Source organism: Ceratotherium simum, chromosome 32 (genome assembly GCF_057802395.1).
Source record: "Ceratotherium simum simum isolate JZ-2026a chromosome 32, ASM5780239v1, whole genome shotgun sequence".
In the NCBI taxonomy this organism is placed as follows: Eukaryota; Metazoa; Chordata; class Mammalia; order Perissodactyla; family Rhinocerotidae; genus Ceratotherium; species Ceratotherium simum.
Window position 1 is genome coordinate 4,411,073 of NC_141931.1, and position 14,016 is coordinate 4,425,088.

A 14,016-nucleotide genomic window follows, 5' to 3' on the forward strand; every position below is an offset into this window, starting at 1 on the left:
AGTAAATTGACTGTTGCAATACACAGTGATAAGTATTAAGATTAAATGCAGATGCCCTAAGAACGCGTAGGATGGGACTCTTACCCAGGTTTATTTGAAGGTAGGTTGTGGAGTTGGGTTGGAGGAAGAAGTAAAGCCTGAGTTAGTCTTGAAGGATGCACAAAGAGTAGGAAGGAGAGGGAGGGATGCCTTCCAGGCAGAGAGAAGACACATGGGCTAAGGCATGCCCACATAAGAATAGTATCGCATATGTGATGAACAGCATACATTATGGTATGACTGTGAAGTTGAGCCGTATGAAACTGTCAGATTTGATCATTTTTACTAACAAAACAGCACTGTGAGGGGAAAGATAGTGGGAGTTGGAGCCAAAAAAGCAAACAAGAGCCAGGTCGAAAAGTGCCTAATTTTATCTGATTACAGATGTGTGCTCTCTAGGATTTTCAAATAGGATGAGTATTATTTGTACTTTTTATAGGTTCATACTGAGGATATGTACATTTCATTGTATGTTAATTTTATCTCAGAAATAAAACTGCAAAATACTGAATTCTAGTTAATGGTATATGCATGGTGAAGTATTTAGGTGGAAGTGTATTGAAGTCTGCCATTTACTTTGAAATGCATTAAAAAAACAAGATGAATAGATACATGATTAAAGCAAACAGAATGATAAAATGTTAATGGTAGAATCTTGGTGGTGGTTATAGGAGTGTTCACTGTAAAATTTATTTAATATTTCTGTATGTTTAGATTTTTTAGTAATAAAATGTTAGGAGTTAAATCACTATAGAAAGCAAAGTCAGGAATGGATTTGAAGGTAGGCAAGAAGTGATTATTTTTCTAATTGGTAAAATGTTACTACTTTAGTGATAAACATGATGTATCTAGAAATCACCTAATCAGTCACTGTTACATCCCCTACACCTATAGCAGGTGCTCAGTAAATATTTGAATGTTGAATATTCCACAGTCTCTGTAATCGTGTAAGATTTTTAAAGTTATGCTTGAAATCCCAAATACATATGTGTTGCATACATTTATTAACCTGAGAGCTTTTGTAGAATATAGTTTCATATAACACAAATGTACTTTAATATCATATAGACATATGCTACTAATGTGATCTTGGGAAAGTCACTTATTCATTCACCTACAAATATTTTTTAAGTACCTATTGTGGTTGGTGCTAGATAATTGGATCATATCATGAATGGACCTTTTATAGATCTAACAGAAATTTGGAATTTATGGTTATGTTTTATGTGATTGATCCAAAGATCTTAAGCGGAGGGTATGATGTAGACATACTGAGAACAATTATATATAAAGGAAGTAAATTGGAAAGGGTCTAGAGCTTTTTTCTCTAGATGATTTCTTCTTCAGAATTGCTGACAGAACTACTGCAATCCCATCTATTTTAAATGTGATTCTTGAAATTATTTTGCTTCCCTTCTTAAAACTGAAAAGATTTTACCATTCTTTTTTTGTGTGTGTGTGAGGAAGATCGGCCCTGTGCTAACATCTGCCAATCCTCCTCTTTTTTTGCTGAGGAAGACTGGCCGTGGGCTAACATCCATGCCCATCTTCCTCCACTGTATATGGGAGGCCGCCACAGCATGGCTTGACAAGCGGTGCGTCGGTGCACACCCGGGATCTGAACCAGCGAACCCCGGGCTGCGGCAGCGGAGCATGCGCACTTAACCACTTGTGCCACCTGGCCGGCCCCTGAAAAGATTTTAAAGGAAAGTTTCAAATGTTCGATGTCTCTTAAAACCTTCCCAGGGAAGTGAGTACTGATACTCTTTTTCATGTTAGTAAATGTTTCTGTAGGAAATCTGTTATCTAGTTAGTTGTGCCCAATGTTGAGATTGTTCTTTCTTTTCTTTTCTTTTCTTTTTTTTAATAATCAATTAAAAAAACAAAGATTGCTTGCTTAACTTATTTACTTACCACTGTTACCATCTGCTGTTTCCAATAGAGGCTTCTCTTTTTACTAAGGCTACCTCTAAAATAGATGTAATTTCAAAGTACCTTTCTTTTTCTTTTTTTTTGTGAGGAAGATCAGCCCTAAGCTAACATCCATGCCAATCTTCCTTCTTTTTTTTTTTCCCTTTTTCTCCCCAAAGCCCCAGTAGATAGTTGTATGTCATAGTTGCACATCCTTCTAGTTGCTGTATGTGGGACGCCACCTCAGCACGGCCAGCCAAGCAGTGCATCAGTGTGCGCCCGGATCCAAACCGGGGCCGCCAGTAGCGGAGCGTGTGCACTTAACAACGCTAAACCATGGGGCCAGCCCCAACAAAGTACCTTTCTTGTCACCAAAAACAAAACAGAACAGAGTCGGTGAAAGATGGCAATCAAAACGTGACCTTGTTAATTCACATTTCTTTTTTTTCCCTTCAGCCTAGTAAAGGGGTAGGACTGGGCTTGTTATACTTTGTATAGGGAGGATGGTATGGATTTGTGAGGTTTTACCACCGGTTAACGAAGAGTCAATAGTCCTCTATTTCTAAAAGCTAATTTATGTATATGTAAATTAGTAGAGCATTTCTTTTCTTTTACATCACGTGAAGCTTTGGAATACAGACGTAATGTCATTTGAGATGTACACCGACATAAGAGATGATTATAAGCTATGGAATTTAAGATTTGTTTTCTATTGACCACAGAAAGTAATTCTGGGCTGGAAAGCAAGTAATTGCTTAGATGGATCATCACTAAGGAAATTACTATTAAATGTATTCTTATTTATTTCCTTTACAATCTTTTAAAATCTTTTATGTACTAAACTTTGGTTCTGATGGAATCTTTCGTTAGTGTAAAGAAAATCTAAATCTTCCTCACCATTCTTCCCACAAATATTTTATTATGCAGATTTGATTATGCATGGATAAGAAACAGGGTTAATGTGTATGTGAATTTTTTTAGTGTTTTCTAACATTCTTAAGTAATTTCTTATGAATCTTGCTTAAGGAAAAAAATCCCCTGAAGTTTAAATTCTCTTATTTTCTCAATAGATGTACTTGAGGGATATAATGGAACAATATTTGCTTATGGACAGACATCCTCTGGGAAGACACACACAATGGAGGTAACATTTTATAATCTGTACTTGGGTGTAGTTTGCAGTACAGACAATACATTCATTCATTATTTGTGAAATTATTTTACCATGCTTAAACATCTTTATTTCCTCTCTGTTGCTTTCTCTGATACGAATTGTATACCAGTAACATCATTGGAATCTAATTAGTTCTTGAATTTGAATAGTGATATTATATCCAGCTTTGTTTTATCAATTAGCATAACCACAAGATTATGAGTATTTTAGAATTAAATAGGAATTTTCTGTCACCCTATAATAATGAGAAATTTTGAAATTTTGAATGTTCGTGTTTTCAGTTCTATTCAGAGAAATTTTTCTTCCTCTCCTTGAACCACCCCCCCGCAAATACCTGCCAGTCTTCTCTGATAAGAATGTCTGCACAGTTATCGGTGCTACTGTTAATAATAGATGTGGACCTGCTCAGGCTTTGCTTCTAGAAAACAGCCTCTGATCTTCTGCCACTGCTACAGAGCATCTGCTTTTACCATGTATCTGAGCATACTGTATAAAGCAAATGAGTGCTATTTTAGTGTAACTCATGTTACTCATTTTCATAAAGTCATAGAGAACAAGGACATTCCTAGCATTTCTGTGAATTTGACTTGAAGTAGAAGGAGTAATTCAGATATATATATATGGAAAGAAGGTAAAGCCTTTCCTAGAATATGTTCATTTACAAGCATGAATAATCTAAATCTAATGATTAAATAAAAAGCTAAGATCAGTTGGTAACCCATGTGGTGGACACAGTATTTATGTGTAACTTACTAAAGTATATAATAGTTGAATTGGGTTTTTTAGATCTTTGTAGAGTCATTTTCTCCAAGAAATGGCAATAATTAGAATTCTTATCCTCTATTGACTGTAAATTGTAGATTAAAAGTTTTGAATTTTAATTCATACTTTATAGTTTGTTTAAGAAGTCTAGTTTTGTTTTCTGTTTAGGGTAAACTTCATGATCCAGAAGGCATGGGAATTATTCCAAGAATAGTACAAGATATTTTTAATTATATTTACTCCATGGATGAAAATTTGGAATTTCATATTAAGGTAAAATCCTTGGGGAAAGATTTTATTTTATTCTACACCTAGAATAATTTTGTTCAAAAAATTAATAAATGCTAATTTCCTTTTAAAAATATTTTTAAATATTTTCAAAATTATTTTATGGACGGGTATAGTTGAAAGATCATTAGAGTTAGTAAATGTGGATTCTTCATCTGTCATTAGACGACCTTAAACAAGTTAGCTAAGTCTTTTTTCCCTTATCCTCCTTCTCAGTAAAATAAAGGAGTTTGTTTTAGTATAGAACTCAGAGGTTCTTGCTACTCTAGTTAATCTCTAATTCATTTTAGGTGAATATATATGTAATGAAAACTGCTTTTTAGTTAAATAAGGGAATTTAGGACTTCCCGTTAGAATACGAGCTGTGGCTGAGTTGGTAACTCTGACCCCCGAGTCTGGATGGTGCCTGGCACTTGGACCTCAGTAAATATTAAATGAATAAGTGAATAAATTATTTTATAATTTTAATTGGTTGAGCTTTTTTCCTTTATTTCTTTGTCTTTTAGGTTTCATATTTTGAAATTTATTTGGATAAGATAAGGGACCTATTAGATGGTAAGTTAAACTCTTTGATTGTTGGAAAATATCATATATTACTTTATTTAGTAGTAGATGTGAGACCATTTCTTAGTAACCTATATGAAATTGACTTAAATTATAGGAAACAGACATTTAAAATTTTTTCTTTTAAAGGTTTAGTTGAATGCCTTTGGCACAGAGAATAATTTATTTAAAGCTCATATTTATGAGTGCCTCTTAAATAGTAATTTAGAGCATTGGACTGGAATTAGAGAACTTGAGTCCTGAATTCTAGTCTTCTCTCAGCTGTCAGTTAGATACATTGTCCTTGGGCATTGAACCACTCTGGCTTAATGTTCTTGTTTCCAAATGTTGGTGGTAGAAATTGGACTGGACCTAAAATTCTATATTACTTCCTTGGTTTCTCTTTAAATCTCCTGCTGTTTCTGCGGGTCTTACTTTAATAGTGATGTTTTCATATTTTTCAAGTTTACCTGTTGCTATTAGGCTGCTCGGGGAAGGAAGCAATCGATTGAATTAGCTGTTTCACAGCGAGTCTTAGAGTTTAGGAGAATGTTACTAGTATTACTTCTTTTTCTTTTTCAGTTTCAAAGACCAACCTTTCAGTTCATGAAGATAAAAACCGAGTTCCCTATGTAAAGGTACTTTATATAATATAGAATGATTGTTTAGAAAAGCCCTGTAATAAAATTTTTTAAATATCCGTACTTAAAAAAAAATTATTTTATAGGGTTGCACAGAACGTTTTGTATGTAGTCCAGATGAAGTTATGGATACTATAGATGAAGGAAAATCTAACAGACATGTAGCAGTTACAAGTAAGTAAAATATTTTTTTTAACACTTAGTTTAAGGTACAAAACTACCTTAAAATATCTGTATCGAGCTGATTAATTCTAAGACTTTGCTTTGTGAAATAATGCTTTAGACGTTTTAGCAAGGCAACAAAATCTGGCAACTGTTACTGAATTCTCTACCTTTTCAAGTCCTCCTATTTAAATCCCCTTGTTCTATTTTTTTCACCTAACATTCGTCGAATTACATCATCCCCTTTATCTCCCCACAGCAGGAGCCTTGGTTCTGGTTGTCATGATGTCTTGCCTAAATCATGCAGTAATTTTGAAGTAACCTTCCTGCTTAAAGTCATCCCCCTATCACATACATTTAAAATGAACTCTCATGACTTCCCTGTTCTTAAGCAATAAAGCTTAAAGCACTACTGTGGCACACATGGCCCTCACTTAATATGTCTCTTTGCTCGTGCAGGGTGTTACCTTTTGCAACACAGGCTGTCTTATCTCAACACCCCCATCTACTCTTACCTACCCAGTATTCCAGACATTCTGAATGACTATTTCTCTGAACATTCCAGTCTTCATTTGCTAGTTCATTGTGGTCATCTCTCTGGAATGACATTAACTAGTGCCCTCCACCATTATTTCCAACCACTTGTCCATCTTTTAATCTCAGCACATACATTTTCTAATTGTCTTAGAAGAATTAACCTCTCAGTGAGAATACAAACATATGTCATGTGCTACTCCAGGAAGATAGAATTATCTATCTTAGAACACCTAAGAGAGGAAATGCACTATAATGGTTAAGAGACTAGAAAATAAGCCAGATGTCAAATTCCGTCCTTCCATTTACCAGTTGTTTGACTTGAACAAATTATTTAACTTCTCTTTGCCTCAGTCTCCCCATCTATAAAGTAGACATAATTATAGCAGGTATTATTGTTAGAATTTAATGAGTTAATGTATGTCAAAGCATAGAATTCTTGTTCTTATTACAAATAGCCATCATCCATAATTGGATTAAAAGTAGGGGCAATGTTTTGTGTGTGTGTGTGTGTGTGTGTGTGTGTGTGTGCACATAGGAAAGTTCCCTTGCACGTATTATGAGTATAACATGTTAATTAAGTAAATGAAGGAATACTGGAAGGAAAAAAGTACTTGGAAAAATCATTTTTTTGTTCTTAGACACTGTTTTTCTTTTTACTTATATATTAGTTCCAAGAAATAAAATTAAATTTTTATGTTGTTTTGGGTGCATGTAAAACTTGCTTCATATGAGGAGGTGAGGAATTCAAAGACGAGCTCTATAAACAATAGGAATATTGCTGTTTATGAATTCAGAAAAATAACCTGCTTAAAATTGAGACACTAACGTAAAAGAATTCTATGATTTTTATTTTTAAACATTCTACATCACCAGCTGGGCAGCTGAGAACATTTCCTTGGAACAAATCCCCAGCACTATCAGAAGAGTGCTTAGAGAGCCATGGTTCATTGTGTGATGCCTTTTTATTTCCTAAAATAAAGAAGTGCATTTCTCTTTTCAAAAGAAAAAAAAAAAAAGAAAGAAATTATTAGTAAGGGAAAGCCATGTTTGCTTATAGTTGTTTGTATGATTTCATTGCAGATATGAATGAACATAGCTCTAGGAGTCACAGTATATTTCTTATTAATGTAAAACAAGAGAACACGCAAACGGAACAAAAGCTGAGTGGAAAACTTTATCTGGTCGATTTAGCTGGTAGTGAAAAGGTAAAATGTTTATATTTTGATAGATACCTAAGCATTTTTATAAACTTTTGCTTGAATTTGGACTCACACATTATTCATTGTTACATCTTGAAAACTTTTATCAAATTGGATTTGGTAATATTTTTGAGAATTACAAGCATTGTTGCCAGTGCTTTATGATTACGTAAACTGAGTAATCAGTTCCAAATTATCGTCATTTGGGCCATAGTCCAATTCAACTAATAGGTGTTACCTTTGATTTAAGATGTACGTTTTTATTGAGAATGTTCAGCATATGTCCTTATGAATTTTATTAGGTATCTTTTTCGTAACTTGGTGTCTTTATCCATATTGGCCGTGGGCTCCCTATGAAAACTTACTGGTTTGATTGTACTTATTTCTTTCCTTTGGATGATTATTTCATTATTACAGTCTGATTCTAGTTTATGTCAAAATAAGTTCGAATATCTTAATATTGAACCTCTGTGACCATTTTTGCTGTTCTGCTAATTTTGTCTCTTATTAGAATGACATACCTATTCCTTTCTACTCAAAAGTCTTAGACACATCCTTCAAAGCCTATCTCTAAATTTGTGAATTCTGAGAAGATCTTTAGCCAACTTTGCTAACGTTGCTATCCTATCTTTAACATATGTATTTTACATTTTTTTAAAGAAGCAAGTTTGCTTAAATATTTAAATTCCATTTCTGCGGGGGCCGGCCCGGAAGCATAGTGGTTAAGTTTGCGCATTCTGCTTCGGGGGCCCAGGGTTCGCTGGTTGATAGCCTGGGTGCGGACCTACTCACCGCTCATCAAGCCATGCTGATGCAGTGTCCCACATAGAAGAGCTACAACTCTACAACTATGATACACAGCTATGTACTGGGGCTTTGGGGAGAAAAAAGAAAAAGACGACGACTGGCAACAGATGTTAGCACAGGGCCAATCTTCCTCAAACAAAAGAATGAAAATAAATTCCATCTCTGTTTTCCAAAAGTTACATCATCATTATGCTTTAGCAAATTTTAAAAGGTTCCTTTTGTCTAATGTAGCAAAGGGGACTAACAAATTAGTAAACTACAAGTGTACATATAAATGTACACTTGGCAAAGAAAATCATGAAGCTTTTCATTTCCTTTCTTTTTTGCTGGTCATTGATCACCTCTAAACTTTTTAGAAAATCATCTTAAACTTGTAGTTTTGTTTTGTTCTTTTGAAATCTTACGTATAGGTTAGTAAAACTGGAGCCGAAGGTGCTGTGCTGGATGAAGCTAAGAACATCAACAAGTCACTTTCTGCTCTTGGAAATGTCATTTCTGCTTTGGCTGAGGGTAGTGTGAGTATATGTCTTCTGCTTTTCTATTGTTATGGGGAATTATTTAAATACAGGTGTGTGTATATATATGCATGGATGTATGAGTGAGAGAGAGTGACTATTTGAATCAGTATGTGTGAATTAGTTGTCTTTTAGGAACTTATAGTATTAGTATGTATATCCTAGTTCCCATCTTAATATAAGCAGTTAAGGTAACTGAAATCATTGTGTAATTTATTTAAAGTAGTATATTTATATAACTAATTTTATTATTTAGAAACCCACTGGTCTTAAATGCTTGTTTGTTTTTGTATGTAGACGTATGTTCCGTATCGAGATAGTAAAATGACAAGAATCCTTCAAGATTCATTAGGTGGGAACTGTAGAACCACTATTGTAATTTGCTGCTCTCCATCTTCGTACAATGAATCTGAAACAAAATCTACACTCCTATTTGGTCAAAGGTTTGTTTTTAAGAAAATACAGAGCCTAAAGTAGACATGCCTTTTGTTTATTAAATTTGGGAAAATGTTAGGTAGATATTATTCAAATCAGCGCATATTGTTAGTGCGTTAGACACAGCTTTTTAGTTGAGAGACAGATAATAAAAAGCAAGGGGTGGGGCCAGCCCAGTGGCTTAGCGGTTAAGTGCGCACGCTCTGCTACTGGCAGGCCGGGTTTGGATCCGGGCGTGAACCGACACACTGCTTGTCTGGCCATGCTGAGGCGGTGTCCGACATACAGCAACTAGAAGGATGTGCAGCTATGACATACAACTATCTACTGGGGCTTTGGGGAGGAAAGGGGAAAAAAAGGAGGAGGATTGGCAATAGATGTTAGCTCAGGGCGGGTCTGCCTCAGCAAAAAGAGGAGGATTGGTATGGATGTTAGCTCAGGGCTGATCTAACTCACAAAAAAAAGCCAGGGGCATTTTTTAGGCTGCTTGGGTTTGAATTACATTTAGTGCACATTAAAATCAGATGCTAACTTTAGTCACATTCATGTGAGAAGCTTTAATTCAGCATTAAAGAAAATAAGTATTTGAATAAGATACTAAAGTAAAGGTCTGGCAAATATAATGCTGTGTTAAGCCTGCTGACATCTGTGACAGGTTCAGATAATGAGCTGATGACCATATATGAGATGGTTACCCTAAGAAAAATCAATAATGGTAACTTTGACCTTCAAAAATAATTTCTTTTCTTAATTCAGCCTTCCAAATGAATTGGAAAAATATAGGCCCTTGTTTTTGATCCTCATCAGGTGGTGGTTTTTTTTTTTTTTTAGCTATTCACAGATGTTGGGGCTGACCCAAACTTACTTGAGTTGTGAATAAGCACTATGCTAATTATAGCTCTTAGTATTTAGTCAAAGAGATAACTGGACAAGAATAGTTAAATTACATAGTCAATAAACATAGATATCAATTGAAAATAATTTGTCACATTCTTTTTTTCTCCAATTACTTACTTCTCTTAGGGCCAAAACAATTAAGAACACAGTTTGTGTCAACGTAGAGTTGACTGCAGAGCAGTGGAAAAAGAAGTATGAAAGAGAAAAAGAAAAAAATAAGACCCTGCGAAATACCATTCAGTGGCTTGAAAATGAACTCAACAGATGGCGTAATGGTAATAACAAGAATTTGTCATTTTGAGTTTGTTGAATACAGATTTAGAGCTATTTTATAAATTTGAGATTCTGATATGAATATAAGTGAAAATAACAAAGCATATCCATTTTCACTTTTTAGGCATTAGGGATCGTCAAATAAAAATGAATAAAATCTTTTACATTAAATTCTGATTTTACCTGAAATAATAAATAGAGGCATAAAGGCCAACTAGGAAGCTGTAGAAGTCACAAGATGTCAAGGTACCTAGATTAGGGTGGAAGCAATAAAAATTGTAAGATTTGGTGACTGAACTTAGAAGATGAGGGAGAGTCAAAGGTAGTTCCATCTTTACAAATCTCAGGGACTGAGCAGATAAGAAAGTTGGTAAGAGTTGCTGAAACTGAATAAAATTGAAATTAGTTTTAGGTGGATTTTTGTTAACCTTTCTATTGTCTTATTTTAGGAGAGACAGTGCCTATTGATGAACAGTTTGACAAAGAGAAAGCCAACTTGGAAGCTTTCGCAATGGATAAGGATATTGCTATTACCAATGATAAACCTGCAGCCACAATTGGAGTGACTGGAAGCTTTACTGATGCTGAAAGAAGAAAATGTGAAGAAGAAATTGCTAAATTGTACAAACAACTTGATGACAAGGTAGTTATTGTTCACATTCTATTTTGTTTTAGAATATTTTTGGCATGGGTATTTTTATTTTCTAATTTTAATATTATGGGTTCTCGTGACCTGTATACAGCTTCTATGATTTCTGTTAACCTTTTGAAAACCATTGTAGTAACAGAACATATAAAATTACAATTTTCATTTCTGTATAGAAACTGTGTATGAGGCCTATCTCACCCCTCTCCCCTTTTTTTAAGCTAAAAGAACTTTCTAAAGGAAATTTGGCATTGGGTCATTGGAGAGCCTTAATGAAATGCCTCTTAGCATCAGGGATGTGAGGACTCTAATAAAAGATGAGGCAAGAGGTTAGATAGAGGAAACAGAATAGAGTGGAAATAATATCTTCTGCTTTGATTATATCAGTCAGTAGTGTGAAAAATGACAAATTATGAACCAAATAGAGAGGAAGGGAAAAACGAGCAATAAAGAGACTGGAAGAAAATAGTATTGGTTTTGTTTTTGTCCTTTGTTTTTAGGTGGTAATTTTTATGTATTTTAAGCAAAGATGGCAGGTTTGACATGGCTGCATGGCCGTTATTTTCAATAATAGCTTTAAACATATTAATTATTTTTTAACATTTAAAATATTTAATGAATAGCTTTCATAAACATAAGCCTTTTTTCTTATTGCGTGATAAATTTATGTTACAACTATTGATAATCAAAAGAAATTCCATATGTTTTAGCATTTTCTTAAGAAAAGAGATTGTAATAAGCTATGTTGAATTTGGAGAAACAGTGATGAAATATTGGGAGCAGGTAGTTACCTTACAATTTGTGTTAGGAAACAGAACCAGGTCGTGAGCTACTTGGTTAACATGTTACTTTAAAATGCTAGGATGAAGAAATTAATCAACAGAGCCAGTTGGTAGAGAAACTGAAGACACAAATGTTGGATCAGGAAGAAGTAAGTTGAATACCTTTCATATTCCTTCCAGAAAAGCTTTATAGTTCGTCATTATCCTTTAAACATAAAAGATGAAGGAATCCACAGAGCTCAGTACATACCAGAGTACTTTTTAAAAAGTTTTGAATATGTCCGTGCTCCACTGGGGATATCCTATGACATTGATATATGGATTAAAGCAGAGATTGATTTCCTCTTTAGGTTTTGTGTTGTTTTTTTTTTGTTTTTAAGTTTGAATTCTATCTAACTAGAGAGGAGAGGATAACTTTTTCTTAGTATTTATTCTTTAACACACGTCTGCTGGAATTTTTAACGCTGTCTTATACTTCCCTGCTTGAAGTACAGTGCTGTTTTATCTCCTTATTCTTCCCAAAACAGTTGTTTTTTTTTGTTTTGTTTTGTTTTGTTTTTTGCTGAGGAGGATTAGCCCTGAGCTAACATCTGTGCCAGTCTCCCTCTATTTTGTATGTGGGTCGCTGCCTCAGCATGGCTGACGAGTGGTGTAGGTCCATGTCTGGGATCCGAACCTATGAACAAACCTGGGCTGCTGAAGCAGAGTGTGCCAAACTTAACTACTATGCCACGGGGCCAGCCCTAAAACATTTCTTACAGATTCTTGGGAAAGACTTATTACACTGAGCTGGAGTAACCTTAGACTCCCCCTCCCTTAATGAGAAGTATGTCCACATGGAAATGACAGAAGGGATATAAAAAGCACAATGTTTTATTCTCATTCATTCACTTAAACATACAGGTACAGGTCTAAAGGAATTATTAAAGAGAGAAAATATTGATTTCTGAATTGCATTGATATAAGTCTAAAGAGATTATTAAATAAGAGAAAATATTAATTTCTGAATTACATTGACTTTATCTTTAATAATTCTGTAATTTTGGGTATGACCCTTATTGTGGGAATGAGTATGTCAATAGAATCATTTTTTATTCCTTCACCATTTCTACCCTCATCTAATCTGTTGTTCATTTCTACCATCTTTACTTTCATCTTAGTTCTTCCAAGATTCTCTTGTCTAGTTTGTCACCTAGTTTGGACCTTCGTTTTATCTCACCTGGGAGAGCAGGGGGATAATTGAAAAACGGTCTTTCGTTTAAGGTTTGTTTTGGGGATGGGGCAAAGACTGTACAGCTTCAATACTAAAGAGATACCCATCATCAGTCAAATTAATCCTGGCCAAATCATCTTTATACTTATTTCAACTATAGCATTGTTTCTCAAAGGGGCGCTAGTAACAGTTGCCTAATTCCTCATTATATTGTTCTGTCCTGTGCGTTGTAGGACATTTAGCATCCCTAGCCCCTACTTCTAAGTGCCATTAGCGTTCTGCCCCATTATTAACACGCCCACACCTTTCCAAATGCCTCTACTTAAAAGCCATTGACCCTGAATGATTGCAGTATCCTCCTAACTAGTCTCATGGCTTCTCTCTAGTTGAAATTTTATATGCTGATACCAAGTTTTCCTGAGGCATGGCTCAGATGCCACCCCTTGCTGCCCAAAGGAAATCTAAACTTTTAAGCATATCTTCTAAACACGTACTAATTTCTTTCTTTTTCTGTGCACACTATTCATGAGCTTAGAATGCCTTTTTCTTTCTATTACGTTAATTTGCAGATGACTAAAATCTACCTATCTTAGCCATCTTCTCCATGAATACCCTACAGAAATATGCCCCTTTTTCCTTTACTACCAAGCACTTCGTCTGTTGTGTCCTGTCCCTTGTGGCTCTTACATTCCATCTTGTATTTGTTTATGTATGTGTCTTTCTTCTATTCGATTCCTCCAAGGCAAAGCCTTTATTTGATTTCCTTTCTGTCTCCCACAGTGTCTAAAACAGTGCCTGTACATAGTAGACGTTCAGTAAATCTGTTAAATGAATAAATGTTATCACACTAGCATCCACATTTCATTCCCTTTGTGCTTAGCAAATGGTGAAGCAAATACATTTTTTAAAACCTGTATACTTTTGGCAAAAATGGATATTTTGCTCTTTTATGTAGCTTCTGGCATCTACCAGAAGGGATCAAGATAATATGCAAGCTGAGCTGAATCGCCTGCAGGCAGAAAACGATGCCTCCAAAGAAGAAGTGAAAGAAGTTTTACAAGCCCTAGAGGAACTTGCTGTCAATTATGATCAGAAGTCTCAGGAAGTGGAAGACAAAACTAAGGAATATGAATTGCTTAGTGATGAACTGAATCAAAAATCGGTAGGATATAGTTTTTTCCTTCTTAATACT

General features: G+C 34.8%; 1 protein-coding gene across 1 annotated transcript in view; it reads left to right on the top strand.

The window, feature by feature from the left end:
• Window positions 1-14,016, top strand: part of KIF5B (kinesin family member 5B) — a 47,218-nt gene that overhangs the window by 15,464 nt on the left and 17,738 nt on the right. Inside the window, exons 3-14 of the mRNA XM_004425248.3 lie at window positions 3,021-3,094; window positions 4,055-4,159; window positions 4,681-4,729; window positions 5,300-5,355; window positions 5,445-5,532; window positions 7,138-7,262; window positions 8,474-8,578; window positions 8,876-9,021; window positions 10,037-10,185; window positions 10,633-10,826; window positions 11,692-11,760; window positions 13,780-13,986. Of these exons, the coding sequence (XP_004425305.1) occupies window positions 3,021-3,094; window positions 4,055-4,159; window positions 4,681-4,729; window positions 5,300-5,355; window positions 5,445-5,532; window positions 7,138-7,262; window positions 8,474-8,578; window positions 8,876-9,021; window positions 10,037-10,185; window positions 10,633-10,826; window positions 11,692-11,760; window positions 13,780-13,986 (1,367 nt within the window). The remainder of the gene's footprint in view (window positions 1-3,020; window positions 3,095-4,054; window positions 4,160-4,680; window positions 4,730-5,299; window positions 5,356-5,444; window positions 5,533-7,137; window positions 7,263-8,473; window positions 8,579-8,875; window positions 9,022-10,036; window positions 10,186-10,632; window positions 10,827-11,691; window positions 11,761-13,779; window positions 13,987-14,016) is intronic.